Below are 13602 nucleotides of genomic sequence, written 5' to 3'. Positions count from 1 at the left end.
CCTGACAGGTGTGTGACTGCCCCCCCCACCTCCCCTGACAGCTGTGACAGCCCCTCCGCCTCCCCTGACAGGTGTGTGTGACCTCCCCCCACCTCCCCTGACAGGTGCGATTGACTGCCCTCACCTCCTCTGACAGGTGTGAGTGACAGCCTCCCCTGAAGTAGTACCCCAGCCTCACCTGGGTTGGGAGGGTGCTCTGTGGGCTCTGGCCTCCTCTGGCAGGAGCACAGAGGCTGAGGGAAGACTCGGGCGCAGAGCTCATGTTTCCCCCACTCCCCCCAGGCACAGGCTGCAACCTGATGGCTCCCTGATCATCCACCCCCTGCAGGCAGAGGACGCGGGCACCTACAGCTGTGGCAGCACCCGGCCAGGCCACAACTCTCAGAAGATCCAGCTTCACATCATAGGTCTCTGTCCCCACCCCATCCACCAGTGCGTTCTCAGGAGCCCCAGAGAGGGAAGGCCAGGATGAGGGGCCTGAGCCAGGGCTGTCACACACTAAAGGGGCCCAGGGTGTCTCTCTGGGTGAATTCCTCCTCGTGGCAGGGACCACCCTGTGGCCTTCATTTCTCCATAGTCCCTGCTGGTCTTATGGCCCACCCTTCCTTCCCCTCCATTTTCCCCACAGCTCACACCTTGTTTCTCCTGGCCTCATGACAGGGGGTGACATGGCTGTGCTGTCTGAGGCTGAGCTGAGCCGCTTCTCTCAGCCCAGGAATCCACCTCAGGACTTCGGCCAAGGTGGCACTGCTGGGGTCCTGGGGGTCATCCCCTCCTCACACCCACAGCCTGCAAACTGGTAAGAGTTCAGCAATGCCATCTTGCCCTCCCCGACCCCAGGGCCAGGGCCGATGGTCTCAGTGGGTGAGGAGGGGAAAGTATGTGCTGTGTCCAGGCTTTGCTGGCCCCTGCTCAGGGTTCTGGGAGACCAGGCCTAGAAAAACAGAGCTGGGCCTCTTGAGGAAGCTTCTGGAACGGTGCAGTTCCATAGGCTCAGGACTCAGGAACTGAGGAAGGGAAGGACGCCCAGAACTAGAGGTCCTGAGCTGGCTTCTTTGGGGAGTGTCTTGAACTGGCCTTGAGGAATGGTTCAGTTTGCAGAGGGGGTGCCTAAGTCAAAGACCTAGTGGCAAATGTGCAGGGTGGGGGTGACAGATGGGGATCCTGGCTGGTGGGTGTGTCCTGCCATGGTGGATGGGTAGGGAGTGGTGGGGGCAGCGGGGGTGGGGGCACCTTTAGCCTTCACCCCAGGTAATTATTGACAGTTTCCTAAACAGAACAAGGTGGGAGAGGATTTTTAGGAAGCCGAAACTTGCTGGAAAGGGAGAAGGGGCCACCAGGCTTGTGTAGAGGTCCCCATGGGAGTCAGGGGATGGGACAGGAGCAAGGGCCCCTCATGCTGTGGGCTGCTTGTTTGGCAGGCTGCGTTTGGACCGGAACCAGCCCCAGGTGGTAGACACCAGTCCAGGCCAGCAGATCCGGCTGACCTGCCGCGCCGAAGGCTTCCCACCCCCAACCATTGAGTGGCAGAGAGATGGGCACCCTGTCTCTTCTCCCAGGTTTATTTGACTCCTCTCCTCTTCCTCCTATTCTGCCTCCAGCCCCACTATCTTATCCTGTGGAGGCCGCCAGGGAAGGGACTGCTTGGGCATCGCCATGGCCAGTCCTGAGCCGGACTCCAGGGCCTCTCGAGAGATGGAGCAGTTGGGCAAAGGGCTCCGTGGGTTGGCTAACATTTGAGTCTCTGGGCCTTTCCAGAATGTGGTTAATGGACAGAAACAAGAGGCCAGCTAACAGAGGTGATAGCTGGAGGAGGAAATGGAGTCAGAACACATTTCCAGCTGTAATCATCATCGCTACCCTTTACTGAGTGGGCACTGAGTGTGAGGCTTATTCTGTATCACGTGACCTGCTAAAAAGCCGTATTGAGTCGGTGATGTTTTTCCCCACTTTACACACAGAAGCTTAACATCGCACAGCTTATAAGCAGCAGAACCAGTATTTGGGCCCAGTAAATGAGTATAGCAAAAACTAGAAACCCAAACCCAAATTTTGTATCATGAAGCTTGAAATGATTTATATTTTAAGCTTAAAAGCCAGACAGTTTTGGCTGGGTGCAGTGGCTCACACCTGTAATCCCAGCACTTTGGGAGGCCGAGGTGGGTAGATCACGAGGTCAGGAGTTCAAGACCAGCCTGGCCAAGATGCTGAAACCCCATCATCTCTACTAAAAATACAAAAATTAGCCAGCCATGGTGGCACGCACCTGTAATCTCAGCTAGTCGGGAGGCTGAGACAGGAGAATTGCTTGAACCCAGGACAGAGAGGCTGCAGTGAGCTGAGATCATGCCACTGCACTCCAGCCTGGGCGACAGAGCAAGACTGTCTAAAAAATAAAGGACATTTTCAAATGAAAGTGCCAGCAGCTGCAGGTGTAAAGTCTGAGGCCAAATGGTCCTTCTGTCAGACCCCAGTGAACACTAGGGGATGCTTTGCTTAGCCTCTCACCAGGGACCTAGAAGACCTTGTGTTCCCTCCCTGCCTCTATGCTCGAGGGACAGAGCTGGAGGAGAGGGGAGGCCGCCCCTTGGGCTGGAGACAACTGGCTGTACTTGGTCCCCAGACACCAGCTGCGGCCTGATGGCTCCCTGTTCATCAGCCAAGTGGCTGTAGAAGATGGCGGCTTTTACACCTGTGTCGCTTTCAATGGGCAGGACCGAGACCAGCGATGGGTCCAGCTCAGAGTTCTGGGTAAAGTGGCAGTCCTGAGGGGCCTTTGAGTTCAGGTGGCATGGGTAGGGCAGGATCTTCAGAGTGGCTAACAATGTCTTGTCCTTGTGCCCAGGGGAGCTGACAATCTCAGGAATGCCCCCTACTGTGACAGTGCCTGAAGGTGACACTGCCAGGCTGTTGTGTGTGGTAGCAGGAGAAAATGTGAACATCAGGTGGTCCAGGTAAAGGCTCTCTTCCAAGCTTCCCCTGCCCCCAGACCTTCACAACCTCAGGTGTGGGTGTCCATCTTTCTGCCAGGGATGTCACTGTCGCCACTGCCCCCACTGTCCTTCCATTCCTGCTTCCAGGCCTGGTGCCAGGGGAGAGGGCTGCAGCACAGTTATTCCTACACAGCACAGCCCTGTGGGACCACTGGCTCTCTGCTGGTTGGGCCACGCTAGAGATTCCTAACCTCAGCACCACTCATAGTGTGGAGCTGGTAAGTTTTGGTTGCTAAGGGCTGGCCTGTGCTTTGCAGGATGTTGAGCAGCATCCAGGGCATCTACCCACTAGATGCCAGTAGCACCCTCCCCAAAGTCATGACAATAAAGAATATCTCCAGACCTACTCCCAAATGTCCCCTGGTGGCAAAATATCTCCTGGGGGTGTGAACTATACTCAGCTTTGGGGACTTCAGTGGTCTTTTACCCTAGATCAGTCTGTTTTTTGTCCTTTCATTCAGTAGACTTTCTTGTCCCCTCCCTCCCTCCCTGTAATGTGTCAGGACTAGGCTAGGTTCTGGGGATCCTGGGGTCACCTGAGCCCCAGGGCACTCCCGGGCAGGTGGCCCAGTGTTCCAGGAGCTCCAGATGTGTTTTCCTCCAAGTGCTGTCTGTGCACAGAAGAGTGAGGCTGCTTCAGGTCTGGGAGAGTCAAGGAAGGGTGGGCCAGGAAATGACTTTGGCTGTACCTTAATAGCTGAGGATGGCAAAGGATGTTCTTGGTAGGGGAAGCAGCAAGTGCCAAAGGTGGGCATTTGAGAGAGGACGCCAGGATGGAAACTGGCCTGAGCACTGGTGGGGAGGGGTGATGGAGTTGTGGAGGGCATCTGAGTCCTGTGTGGCCTTGAGCCCAGTAAGGCATGGGGAGCTGGTGGCAGTTTCCCTGCTGGTGTGCTCGGGCCAGCCCTCCCTTGATCAGCCTGTCAGGCCTGCTTCTCCACGTTGGCCTCTCCTGGATCCTTCCAGCAGCAAACATGCTCCCCTCTTCAGAACCACCTTCCTGTGAGTTAGTATGTCCCTGCAGCCCCTACGCGGACATGGCATCCCCTTCACAGCTGTCCATGTGGGTTGCCTCTGCCTGTTCACCTCCCTACTCACTTCTCAGGCCCTGCAGTGGGGCCATACATTAGCCCCATCCTGGCCAAGGCCATTGCCTCTCTCCCTCACTCTGCTGGACAATTCACAGTCTTTACGCGACCTGTAGTGTTGTTCTGTTGACCATATGTTCCTTCTTGAAATTCTCCCCTCAGCTGTGGGAAGCCACTGTCTTCTGGTATGCCTCAGGGCCTGTCCTCAGTCCTTGGTTGTTCACTGTGTGACTTGGACAACCTCACAGACATGGCACTTTGCTGTGTCAGTGTGATGCTGATACTTTATCTGGGTCTGCACTCTTGAGCTCCAGTTTTCAAATCTGAGGCCCCCTGCTATCTCACAGGCACCCCAAATTTGAAATGGCGAAAATAACCTCACCATTCACCCTGGCCTTGGATCTCCCAAGGTTGGAGGGGTATTAGCATCACTCAGTAACCCAAGCTAGAAACCTTGGTCATTCTTGATTTCTCCTTCTCCTCCACCTGTTTGCCCCCAAGGGGAGGAATGGTTGGCTCTGGAATGGCCAGCTCTGGAATGGCCTTTGACTACCTCCTGCCTCTGTCTCTCAGGCCTCCAGAGGCCCTTGATGACTTTCCCAGTGTCCTCTCTCCTCCAGGAATGGGCTACCCGTGCAAGCTGACGGCCACCGTGTCCACCAGTCCCCAGATGGCACGCTGCTGATTTACAACTTGCGAGCCAGGGATGAGGGCTCCTACACATGCAGCGCCTACCGGGGGAGCCAGGCAGTCAGCCACAGCACCGAGGTGAAGGTGGTCTCACCAGGTAGGAAAGGTCTATCTCCGGGGATAGGAAGGGGCTTCCCCAGTATATTTACTGGTTCTTGAGGGCTGGCTCTGCCGTCTGAGGGACTCTGGTACAAATCCTGGCTCCCCCTGTCAGTTGCTGGTAGTGTGACTTGAGGCAATGGGCTTACCTTCCTGAGCCTCATTTTCCTCTATCCAGTGGGGCTGCTCCACCGCCTGAGAGGGCTGTAGTGGAGAGGATGGAAATGATGCTTTGCTGGACCCCTGGAGATAGCTTAACAGAAGTTAAATGCATGCAGGAAGTTCAGACTCACCAATTTTGAGAAATACAACTGACTGGAATTTCATTATAAAACTTAAGGCAGATAGACCACTAAAATCTGTCCACTATAATCAGGGTGGCAAAAAGGTGGTCCTATGACTGAAAACTACCTTGATGGCCATTTGACCATATAACCCAGAAAGGAAAGGGCAGGGAGTCTCATCACCATTTTACAAATGAGACAGGTATCCAGACAGCTTAAGTGGTGTTTCCACCAGTCACACAGCACATATGACCTACCTGGGACTAAAGCCCATGTCTTCTGACTCCCCATATATTTTCCCCCCCGCCACGAACTTACCCCTGTACCTAAGTGAAATCTTGCTTGCATCATTTAATATTTGATATTGTAGCCTTACATTCTCTATCTACTATTCTATCATATTTCAACAAATCTGAATTCCCTATAAGATGCATTATTTTTGTACCAAGAAAAAAATGCTGTTAATGAAATGACATAATGCTGATACCATCAATAAGGATGCGGACCAACTTGAGATGTGAAAATAAGTGCATATCAGAACTGATGGAACAGACTATGGTTTTGTGTTCACACTTAGGAGAGCTGTGTTCAAATAAGCCAGAGGGAAAGGGAAAGGGCTTTGCCTCCTGCCCAAGCCTGCTTCCCTTGTGTCCTTGGTTCTTGTTCACTGAGGGACTGGAGCAGAGCAGCACCTCGGGTCAAGCCACCATTTCTCACAGGCCTGATATAGAGACCTTGGGGGGAGTATGCCAGGCTTGGAGGTGTCAGGGCCCTTCCTGCCTGGTCTTCTGGATGCCCCTGACAATCAGGGCTGCAGTGCCACACCAGGAGCACGGTTACACTAAGAGGGGCAGGCCTGGCTGCCTCCTGGCTGCCAGGCTGAGGGTGAAGACTGGCTGGTACTAGAAGTTGAAGGTCTGTGGCTGAAATGTTGCCTTGTGAGTGGGACTGACATGTTGGTTTCCCGTCTATGATCTCTTTAGGCCTCAATTGGGACTCACCTCCCCAGGGCCCCGCTCAGTGCTTGGCATGACTAGGTGCTCATGTTGTGGCTGAAAACGGCGCCCAGCAGCTTTTTCTTACCTGTTGCTCGGCGAGCGGGAGGGAGGGTTACAGGGTTCCTTCCTGGCACTTCAGTAGCTGCCAGCCGGCCGCCTAGACCTCTGTCCAAGGCCTCGCTCTGCTCCTCTCGCTCCGCCCACTCGGCCCGGCAGGCTGTGCTTGGCTGGTGCTACCGGCCCGGATCCCACGCCCACGGTGGCTCTGCACTCAGTGCACCGCACAGGCCAGGCGGCTTCCGCGCTGGGTGCTAGCGTATAGACAGACAAGGGGAACATGGTGGCGCTCGAACATTCCGAGATGCCAGCAACCGCGGAGCCCTGAGGGGGTGCTGCAGGGGCTGGCTGCTCTCACCTGTTCTGGCAGCTCAGTGAAGGGTGAACGGGAGCATTACAGCTCCACCCCCCTCCATTCGCTCCTGCTCGCGGAGCTACAAATGCCGCGACTCTCAGGGGATTTGGTGACTAAGTGCCTGCCTGCACAAAATGATGGAATTACCCTGGAGAAAGCACCACACTCCAGGGACTACTTTTCACCTGTATCATGTCCAGAAAATTGACCCTGTCTACATAATCAAATCGAGGCTCTGAGACAAACCAAAATGCAGATTCACAGTGAGAAACAGAACTAAGAGGTCCTAGACATTATATTTGTGATTAGCTACAGATGGGATTGATTATATGGGAAACCAAATTATCATGAGAAACTTGCCTGATGAAGCCTGGTTACCAAGCTGAAATGGCCTGATGAGATGTGTGCCCCAGATGGGACAGACAGCTTCAGACTGGCCACCCTTCTCAGGTCCTGTGCTGGCTGCTCTCACCTGTTCATTTTTTTGTTGGGTCACAGCGTGAGGCTGCCTCACCCTGCCCTACTCATGGTTGGGTGGCACACTGGAATTTGTGTTGGCACCAGGGTAGGAGGCCTTGGACTAGTCAGGCTGAGGTATAAGGGACATAGCTCTGCTGGGAGGACTTCTCCACATCCCTGTGAAGTAGGTGCCATTAATCCCATTTTACAGATGAACAAATATGCATGAAGGGCTTCAGCAACTTGCCCAGAGTTATCCAGCTGGCAGAGCTTGGATTGAGTCCAGGCAGTCTGGGTCCAGAGGTGGTGTGTCTAGTCATGATGCGGAGTTCCCACTATGACAGGTCTCGGGGCTATACCAGCTCAGACAGAGTTGATACCAAAGTTACAGATTTTTAGAAACAAAACGCATTAATGGCCTTGCTAGCTATGTAAATTTAGTTAGTATTCTGGTTATACCAATATACCAAACCTTTGTAAGGTTGTTTGCTGCTAGGTACAGTCTTTTACTGGTATTTTGTGAGGAAACAAGGGGAGAGAAGAGAAAAGCTTTCTCTGGCTCCCTGAGGTCTGACTTCAGGGAAGGTACTGCTCTGGCCTAAGTCAGCTGGGTTGTAAGAACCCCTTCCAGAAAGAAGAGAAATGAAGCAGTATAATGAAACTCTTAATAGGGAGTTACAAGATACAGATGTTCCTAGTAAATTCAGAGGGCGAGAACACAAGGTCTTTGTTCTCAGTATATTAGAGTCACCGTTAACAAAACTGTTTTCCTATTACCTTGTCTAATATGCATTGCTTCCTCTGGGGAAGTGAAAAACTGGAAGGATGAGGCCCTAGGTGACTAAGATAAGCTGGTGATACTGAAGGGATAAAAATTTGATGGTTAGAGGAACCCAGTAGAGGAAAAGATAACACAGCTCTTGCTGATCCTACCTGCTCTTCCAATCCAGAGGCCAAAGCAGTTGTCATTTAGCAGTTCAGGTCTCAAAAGTAAGGAGTTAACATCAAGAGATGTTTAATCATCCAGTCAATAAATATTTGGGAGTCTGGGAAGAGCTATTCACTGGGCTGAGGCCACAAATAATAATGGGAGGGCCACTGCATGTTGAAGTGAGGCCAAAAAACAGGTAGAAATCATCATCCCTCACAGGGTTTGTACATATGGTTGTTAAAATGTTACAGGGTAAGTGCACTTCGTTTTGAATCTGGCAGTTACAATGCCGTGTTCCTTCAAATGAAATGAAATGGCAGGTGAGAATTTTCAGCATACACAGAGCTTCCTCACCACCTTCTCTCTCCCCTATTGTTCTGCAGCACCCACTGCCCAGCCCAGGGACCCTGGCAGGGAATGCATCGACCAGCCAGAGCTGGCCAACTGTGATTTGATCCTGCAGGCCCAGCTCTGTGGCAATGAGTATTACTCCAGCTTCTGCTGTGCCAGCTGTTCCCGTTTCCAGCCTCACGCTCAGCCCATCTGGCAGTAGGGATGACGGCCAGCTCCAGCCCCAATCCAAAATACTTCACAGGGCTGGGGAGAAAGGAAAATGGACTCTTGGCTTCCTCTCTGGCTGGCAAACAGAGTTATCATCTGGAATACATTAGCCCTTTCAAAAACCCACCTAGTGTTTAGCCTAAACAGCAGCAAGTACCAGCTTCCCTCTGTAGCTTTCAGCAGTGTTTGCATCTCTGACATAAACATAGGCTGCTGTTGTCAAGAAGAGCAATCTGTTTGGTTAAGAGCAACCTTTACTTTTTAAAGATTTCCTTTATAATTTCTGTTAGACAGGACTAGTCCAATGCATTTTTTTTTTTTTTTTTTTTTTTTTTACAAAATTTTTTTTTTTTTTTTTTTTTTTTTTTTGAGACAAGAGTTTCACTCTTGTTGCCCAGGCTGGAGTGCAATGGTGTGATCTTGCCTCACTGCAACCTCCGCCTCCCAGGTTCAAGTGATTCTCCTGCCTCAGCCTCCTGCGTAGCTGGGATTACAGGCATGTGCCACCACACATGGCTAATTTTGTATTTTTAGTAGACATGGGGATTCTCCATGTTGGTCAGGCTGGTCACAAACTCCTGACCTCAGGTGATCCGCCTGCCTTGGCCTCCCAAAGTGCTGGGATTACAGGTGTGAGCTCCCGTGCCTGGCCCATCAATGGTGTTTTAAAGCTAGCTATCAGGGCTCCACTTGATTTAAAGCTGGGCAGGGACATGTGTAATGATTTCAAAGTTAACACCTGTTTTATAAGGGGAATGCCAACTCCTGCTGTATCAGGAAAGTATTCTGTGCTAGAACCAACCATAGTTCATTGTTCTAGTCTCTTTCACCCTTCTAGGCAGTGCTGCAATCACTAAATCTGGTGCAGAGGGTTAACAGCATAACCCTTATTGGCAAAATGGAATAGATGTAAGACCTCAAATAGCGATTTGGGATGAAACAGCTGCAGGTAGCACTGCTACCAGAGCATGAAAGAACTGGAAAAGCTCCTTACATCATCGAGAATGTTGGACCTTGAAGGACGCAAAGCTGGCTGTGAAGGTTCATCTGACACTTGTCTAAAGCTGACCAGCCTGCTCTGTACAGTGACAATGAAGAGCCCCTCTCTTCCTTAAGTAGGAATCTGTGAAGAAAAATTCTTGCTGCCAGAGAAAAATCAGACTGTGATTAAAAACAGCATTAGCAGGATGGAGATACCAATGGGGAAGGGTTGTGGGCAATGTAGTAACAGGGAAATGGTTTCAGAAATGGCTTGAGTTGGAAGACATCATTCTTCATCTCTCAGAACCTCTAATTCTTTTTGCTAAAACAAAAGGCATGAATTCTATGAGATTCCAAGTCCCTTTCCACTTTTTAACCTTCTACAAATCTTCCAGAGGACTGCCTAGTAGCAAAGGTTATTCCTGGACACAGGAAAGACAGGCATTACAGGGACCAAAGCTCTGAAAGGTGACTTTTATTACCAACACACTGAATGGAAAAGGGACAAACCACATCATGGGTGAGTGATACTTCTCAGTCTACTATTCATTCAACAAAGGAAACGTGGGCTGGGGCAGAGGTCTTTTTTCATCTAATAGTGCAAAAATACTGAAGAGCATCCACGTTCACTTACCATGGCTGATTTTGCCATAGAAATTGGAAAATAAAGGCCAGTTTCTTGGAGTTCCCAGTTTAATTAAATCAGAATTTGGCCTATTGGTATAAACACATCACAAGGTAAGTTTGAGGTTAACTAGCAGCTAACTAGTTCTAATAACAGAACCAGTCACAGAATAGTGGGCTAAGATTAGAGATATAACTCATTCTAGGCCAGTGGGTCACAACTTTTTACCATATTGTGAGTTTAAAAAAAACATAGTGAAACCCCGTCTCTACTAAAAATACAAAAAAAAAAATTAGCCGGGTGTGGTCGCATGCGCCTGTGGTCCCTGCTACTCGGGAGGCTGAGGCGGAAGAATTGGTTGAACCCAGGAGGCGGAGGTTGCAGTGAGCCAAGATTGCGCCACTGCACTCCAGCCTGGTGACAGAGAAAAAAAAAAAAAAAAAAAAAAAAAAAAAAAAAAAAAAAAAAAAAAAAAAAAAAAAAAAAAAAACAGAGCAAGAAAAAAAAAAAACAACACCACAACACAACTTGGGGAGGTGGTCCCCTACCCCACTAAAATTTTGATTTAATTGATCTAGAATATAGGCCAGGCATTAAGATTTTAAAAAATATCCCCAAGTGATTCTACTGCATAGCCCAGGTTGAGAAGCACTGCTCCAGTCTTGAGGTGGGGTTGAGATTCTGAATTTCTAACCAGCTCCTAGGTGAAGTCCATGCCTTTGTTCCAGACCACACTTTGAGCAGCAAGAATCTGACTTTAGAGAAACACTCAGGATTAACTTAAGCTTAAAGTATGAATGAAAATATGAACCTTAAGGGTATTCTTCTAGTCACTAAATTAGGGATTTGCAGCAGCACAATAGAGAGAAAGACCAAAAGAACTAAAAGTAAATTCATTTACTAATAAAGGGGAAAGAAGAACAGCCCTTCATGGGCAAAAGCTTCTACCACGAACATTTATTTTTGTTAAAGCAGATTATAAATTCTCATCAGTACAAATATATATATAACTTACATTTGATTGTAAGGCCAACGTTCAAAAGTAAAAATGAGATGAGATCGCGTATTATTATCCGAGGTCAAGTGGCTGCAACTGTCCAAGGGATGTTCTCACCAAAAGGGGGTTTAGGGGGAAGAGGACATACACAAAGCTAATAAAACCAGAATCCCCATCCCCACAAAACTCATGGGAACAAAATTTAAATGATAAAACAAAACCCGCATTACAAACCAATATGGTAACCTGTGTTCCCTTCTATGGTGTGATTATTTCACTGTTACCTTAGTGTTAAAGGATTAACATAAGGAAACTGCAGCAATATAAAGATAATATATATTCTCTATAGAGCATATTTAGATTGATTCCATTAAAATAATGACATTAGAATTCCATCATAGGTTTAAAACCAGGACAATACTGCTTTTCCTTTATTTAAAAAAAACTACAACCTAGTGACTGTATTGGTCATAAGCATGATTGTTGTTGCAATGTGCTACTTACAATGAATGACAGCAAACAAGCTAGGAATCCTCTCTGCAGCTTCCAGCCTTTCCTCTTTTTACTTCAGTAGGCATCAATGATAAATCAATCTTATGTACAATTTCTTACAACTAACACCTTTACCTTTGGCAAGATTACTTACAACTCATACAACTTTTTAATATCTGAGAGCTATTTAAAATATTCTAAATGCATAAAAATAAAGATTTTGCCTTTTGATATATATTTATATTTATTCTGTTACTCAAAATGGAAGCTCAACTACTCCCCCAAAATAATATAGCTCTGCTGGGCAGTTGCTGATATGTCCTCCTGGGAATTCTGGCAGCATGGCCTGCCTCTCTCTTCCCTAGCCTGAGCACAGATCACTGTTCTTGATCTCTAATACAGGCCATTACTGACAGGAGGCAGGTGAATGGCCTGAAAAAGGGAGATTGCTTTGCTTCCTGTTGGGTTTTATATTTCAGTAAATGTGCTTTGAATATAGATTCTTATTCAGATACTTTTGCCTCTCTGTTGCTAGAGATTTGTAAGGGGTGAGGGAAGAGGGCGTACAGACAGCAACATTTCCTTGACTTCTTTAGCCTAACTGCAAGGCAGCTTCTCTCTAGGAATGGTTTTTCCCACGTCTTTCAAAATCACATCTCACAGTACTCTGGGCCTAGACTTGTTCCTAGGGACTTTTGGGATTAGTGAAAAGAGTACTAACCAGGAGACAAAGTGTGTTTTGCTCCTTTGACCTCCACCCACTGCTCCCTGTATGTATGGACAAGATAAATAGCCCTAGGGATTAGGGCTTAAAGTTCAATTTCAAATGTCTTCTGTAAGTCACTGGAGAAAGGGTTGGTAGGGGAGGGATTAGTACGCTGCTTGGACTTGTTTTCTAATGCAGCCCACTGGGCTTCAAAAGGATCCACTGGGCAGGTGCTTATAGGAACCTCTGGATGCCTGTCTCCTGAGGCCAACCTGCCATCGTCTACGCCATTGAAAGCTGCAGAACCGTTGAGGTGCTGAGCAGGAGGCTTAAAGAAGGGACTCGTGGTAGCACTGCTTGCCTCAGAGTGAGGGAATGTCTGCTGCTTGACCAGGCTGGGTGACTGATGGGGGTGGGCAGCCTGAGGATGACTTGCAGTGCCAAATACGTTGGCTACCATCTGGGAGGGAGTGATACCCACCACAGGCACATTAGGGGCTGGATAGGGCACTCCATTGGCCACAGGATAGGACTGGGCAGGGACAAAGGCTGGCTGCAGGGCTGAGACCACACCCACTGGCACAGGTTGAGAGGTGAGGAATGCATTCCCTTGGAAAGGCGGTACTGGCTGGGAGATGGCAGTGGGTGGAGGAGGCTGGAGAACTGGCTGCAGAGGAGCAGCTGAGGCCTGGGGCTGCTGAGCCCGGACGCTCTTAGACACCTCTTCTAACCATCGGTCGGCCTCAGAGGGAGTACGTCTATGACCGGCCTGGAAGAGACCTGGAGAGGCAGCACCAGAAGATTGACCCCACTCAGTCCCTGGAACCAACAAGATGAGAGACAAAAGAATCAGTTAGGGGTGCCTTTCTTTACCTTATAATCTTGGTTATTTGAATGATCCTTACATGTGCAACATGTCACCAGTGGGACATTTTGTGGTTTGGTAGGTAGGAGGAAAAACTCTATTACCAAATGAGATTCTATGGTAGGATGAAGAAAACCTGTCAGACCATGATGCTGTGTCAGCCAGACTGAAGCACTGTCTAGATATAGCTCAAATACATTAAACCAAGGCAGCTGACTAATGTCAGAAATCCCTCCCTGTTGCTATGGCTCATCCACAATACAGAAACTAGCTAGTTGTGGTGGCTCCCACATGTAATCCCAGCTACTTGTGAGGCTGAGGCAAAAGAACTGCTTGAGCCCAAGAGTTCAAGATGCAGTGACCTATGACTGTGCCACTGCACTCTGGCCTGCGGAACACAGTGAGAACTCTATTTAAAAAA

General features: G+C 49.2%; 2 protein-coding genes across 4 annotated transcripts in view; one reads left to right on the top strand and one right to left on the bottom strand.

Moving 5' to 3' along the window:
• PAPLN (papilin, proteoglycan like sulfated glycoprotein) overlaps window positions 1–8837 on the top strand; it is a 49695-nt gene extending 40858 nt beyond the window's left edge. For 2 of the 3 annotated variants that reach the window (XM_017528717.2, XM_017528715.2), the window contains 7 exons: window positions 283–407; window positions 661–799; window positions 1422–1559; window positions 2624–2751; window positions 2846–2954; window positions 4702–4868; window positions 8338–8837. In XM_017528717.2, coding sequence (XP_017384206.1) covers window positions 283–407; window positions 661–799; window positions 1422–1559; window positions 2624–2751; window positions 2846–2954; window positions 4702–4868; window positions 8338–8507 — 976 coding nt within the window. In that variant the 3' untranslated portion in view covers window positions 8508–8837. The remainder of the gene's footprint in view (window positions 1–282; window positions 408–660; window positions 800–1421; window positions 1560–2623; window positions 2752–2845; window positions 2955–4701; window positions 4869–8337) is intronic. The other variant, XM_017528716.2, reaches the window with a different exon arrangement.
• A 2224-nt stretch (window positions 8838–11061) lies between these two features.
• The window catches only part of NUMB (NUMB endocytic adaptor protein), a 191091-nt gene continuing 188550 nt past the window's right edge, over window positions 11062–13602 (bottom strand). The window contains exon 12 of the mRNA XM_017528515.2: window positions 11062–13135. Within this exon, the coding sequence (XP_017384004.1) occupies window positions 12420–13135 (716 nt within the window). The 3' untranslated portion in view covers window positions 11062–12419. The remainder of the gene's footprint in view (window positions 13136–13602) is intronic.

The sequence above is a fragment of the Cebus imitator genome, unplaced genomic scaffold (genome assembly GCF_001604975.1).
Source record: "Cebus imitator isolate Cc_AM_T3 unplaced genomic scaffold, Cebus_imitator-1.0 Scaffold54, whole genome shotgun sequence".
Classification (NCBI taxonomy): domain Eukaryota; kingdom Metazoa; phylum Chordata; class Mammalia; order Primates; family Cebidae; genus Cebus; species Cebus imitator.
The sequence above is the reverse complement of the archived record's forward strand: the minus strand, read 5'-3'. Positions and strand labels throughout refer to the sequence as shown.